Raw genomic sequence first — 2,694 nt, 5'->3', positions numbered from 1 at the left:
GCAGCCGTGGGATCACAGGGGACCATGTGTGCAGAGAGGGGCACTGTCCCTGGCACACAGACTCTTCCCTGGAGAAGGGAGAGGACAGTCTTCCCTGTACACCTGGGAAAGCATGGGGGACACAGAGTCACCCACAGAGAAGCTCCCTGGGGGCCCCGTCCTCCTGGTGTAGGGAGCTCCAGCTGGTCAGTGCTGCAGCCAGGGCTGGGAGAGGTGGGCGCGCAGCCTGGCCGGCCCACGATTCTGCTGACTGGGCGGCCTGCCTCCTGAGCTCGCGCTTTCCAGACAAATCCCTCTAATGCCTCCTTTCTGCCCTGGCGTATATAGGCAGGGCCTGCATCCCAGTTCCTCAGTGCGCTGTCCACAGGCCCTGCTCTGACCATCTCTTCTCCCCGGGTGCCCACAGAGCCGCTGCCCACCATGGATATCGCCATTCAGCACCCCTGGTTCAAACGCACCCTGGGCCCCTTCTACCCCAGCCGGCTGTTCGACCAGTTCTTCGGCGAGGGCCTCTTCGAGTATGACCTGCTGCCCTTCCTGTCCTCCACCATCAGCCCCTACTACCGCCAGTCCCTCTTCCGCACCGTGCTGGACTCCGGCATCTCTGAGGTGAGACCATGGGCACGCTGTTCCCTGCTGCGGCCATGGGGTGGGCAGGATAGGAGACAGGGGCTTCTGAGGGCTGCCGGGGGCACCCTCGCTCCAAGTGCTCCCATTGTGTCTCGTGAAGCGGGTGGTGAGGGCCGCGGGGCCACTTTCCCTTCTCGCCCCATCTCGTCCCCCCGGACGCAAAGGCCAAGCAGGCCGTTCTCCCAGCAGAGTCTCCGTGCCTCTGGGGTGGTGGGAAGAGGAGCCCACCCACTGTTTATGCCTCCTGCCCTCCACTCATGACCTGTATGTGGTTGGTGAGGTCCCCACCATCACCTGGGGTCTCCGAGAACAGCGCCACTGGGGCATGGGTGATGGAGGGCCAAGCTTCGTGCTCCAAGGCTGCACTTGCTCTCTGGCTGGATACCCGGGGTGGGCTGTGCTGCCCGAGTTTGGGTTGGAGGCCTTCTGTCTGAAACCGTCTGCAGCCAGAGCTGCAGAGTTTGCCTAGCCATCCAAGGCCAGGCCACCGAGGGCAGACAAGGAGGCCCACGGGCCTTCCCTCCACAGGATCCAGCTCTCTGGGGGTGCAGGGTCTCACCACTGCCTAAAACACAGAGACCTGCCCTGAGCTGGTGCAAGGCTGAGCACTCTGAGGAGTGAAGGGGGAGTATGTGAGGAGCTGGGTGGTCTGTTCAGACCACTGGGAACATCTGTCCATGTGTAGAGACAGGGCCCCAGGCTGTTGATGGAGAGGCGGGCAAGGGCCAAGTGCTTGGTCTCACCGGCCATCTGAACAAACCATAACCAGTCCACAACCATAACCGGCTAGTCAACCAACCCATAACCTGCCAATAAGCCAGCAACTAAGCCATAACCAACCCTACAACCATAACCCACCAATCTACAACAGGCTACTCAACCCCTCACCAGTCAGGCAGAGAGCAGACCTCCGAGGTTCTGGTTGTCGGCCGAGTGTCCACTCGCTCCTGAGTCCCGGGTGCCCCTGTCTCCGGGCACTCGGAGGGAGCAGTCAGAGCCCTGATGGTATTTTCTGTTCCGATAACCCGGGACCGAGCCCTGGCCGCCCAGCTCCGGCCACTCCAGCCAGCCCCCGTCCCTGAGCCGCAGCTCCGCGGGACCCACACAGGTGCTTGGTTTCAGGTCCGATCCGACCGGGACAAGTTTGTCATCTTCCTGGACGTGAAGCACTTCTCTCCCGAAGACCTGACGGTGAAGGTGCAGGAGGACTTTGTGGAGATCCACGGCAAGCACAACGAGCGGCAGGGGAGCCTGGGACCGGCCGAAGCCTCCGCTGAGAGGCAGGACCGCGGCCCCCAGATCGTGGCCAACCCCGGTGACTGGGAGGCCGCTCCTGAGCCCTGCGCAGGCCGGGGCAGCGTGCCCCACTCGGGCACTGCTTGGCATCCCTAGCTATGTCCAGACACCTGGGTGACGGGGTGGGATTAGGAAAGACCCAGGAGACGCTGCACTGAGGGGCGAGCTCCTAGCCAGGCAGGCTTCCACACCAGTCTCACTTGGGGGGATGGTGCAGCCAACGACTCCCATCGGAGCCCAGGTGCCTGGTGCCCGTTGTCTTGGGGGCAGGGGCAGGGGCACAGCCTGGCTCAAGGAGGACCCCAGCTAGGACAGGTCAGAGACCAGGGCTTCTCCAGTGGTGGGGGAGCTGGACTTGGGGGACAGACCCCACGCATCTGCTGTCCTCCCCTCCTGGGGCCCTAGAGACAAGCCCGGGCACTCCCCGGGGGTTCCGAGTCTACACCTGGAGGGCCTGGAAGCCGGGCCAGGGCATCAGGAGATGGGAGTGTCTGGGTGTGGCTTTCCATTTAGATGGATGGCAGAGACCTGAGCCTAAACGGTCTTGGGGCCACAGGTGAAGGGGAAGTTGGACTTGAGGGCGGGGCCAGGGCAGGACCATTCACGAGATGCTGGAATGAAATTAGTGAGGAGCCAAGGGCCCTGGGCAGGCCCAGATCTCACGCAGGGAGGCAGGGAGGTCCAGGGCTCTGGACACGGCCCAGCACCCGCCGCCCACTGCCCGGGAGAGCGTCGTGGGTTTGACCTTGTGCGGCCTGGGCCTCCTCC

General features: G+C 63.6%; 1 protein-coding gene across 1 annotated transcript in view; it reads left to right on the top strand.

Annotated features, from left to right (window-relative positions):
- Nucleotides 1-359: 359 nt before the first annotated feature.
- CRYAA (crystallin, alpha A) overlaps nt 360-2,694 on the top strand; it is a 3,233-nt gene continuing 898 nt past the window's right edge. The window contains exons 1-2 of the mRNA XM_010834908.1: nt 360-609; nt 1,753-1,913. Coding sequence (XP_010833210.1) covers nt 421-609; nt 1,753-1,913 — 350 coding nt within the window. The 5' untranslated portion in view covers nt 360-420. The remainder of the gene's footprint in view (nt 610-1,752; nt 1,914-2,694) is intronic.

This window comes from Bison bison, unplaced genomic scaffold (assembly GCF_000754665.1).
Source record: "Bison bison bison isolate TAMUID 2011002044 unplaced genomic scaffold, Bison_UMD1.0 scf7180017864037, whole genome shotgun sequence".
Lineage (NCBI taxonomy): Eukaryota > Metazoa > Chordata > Mammalia > Artiodactyla > Bovidae > Bison > Bison bison.
Note: the sequence above shows the minus strand (reverse complement) of the source record. Positions and strands in the feature narration are given on the sequence as shown.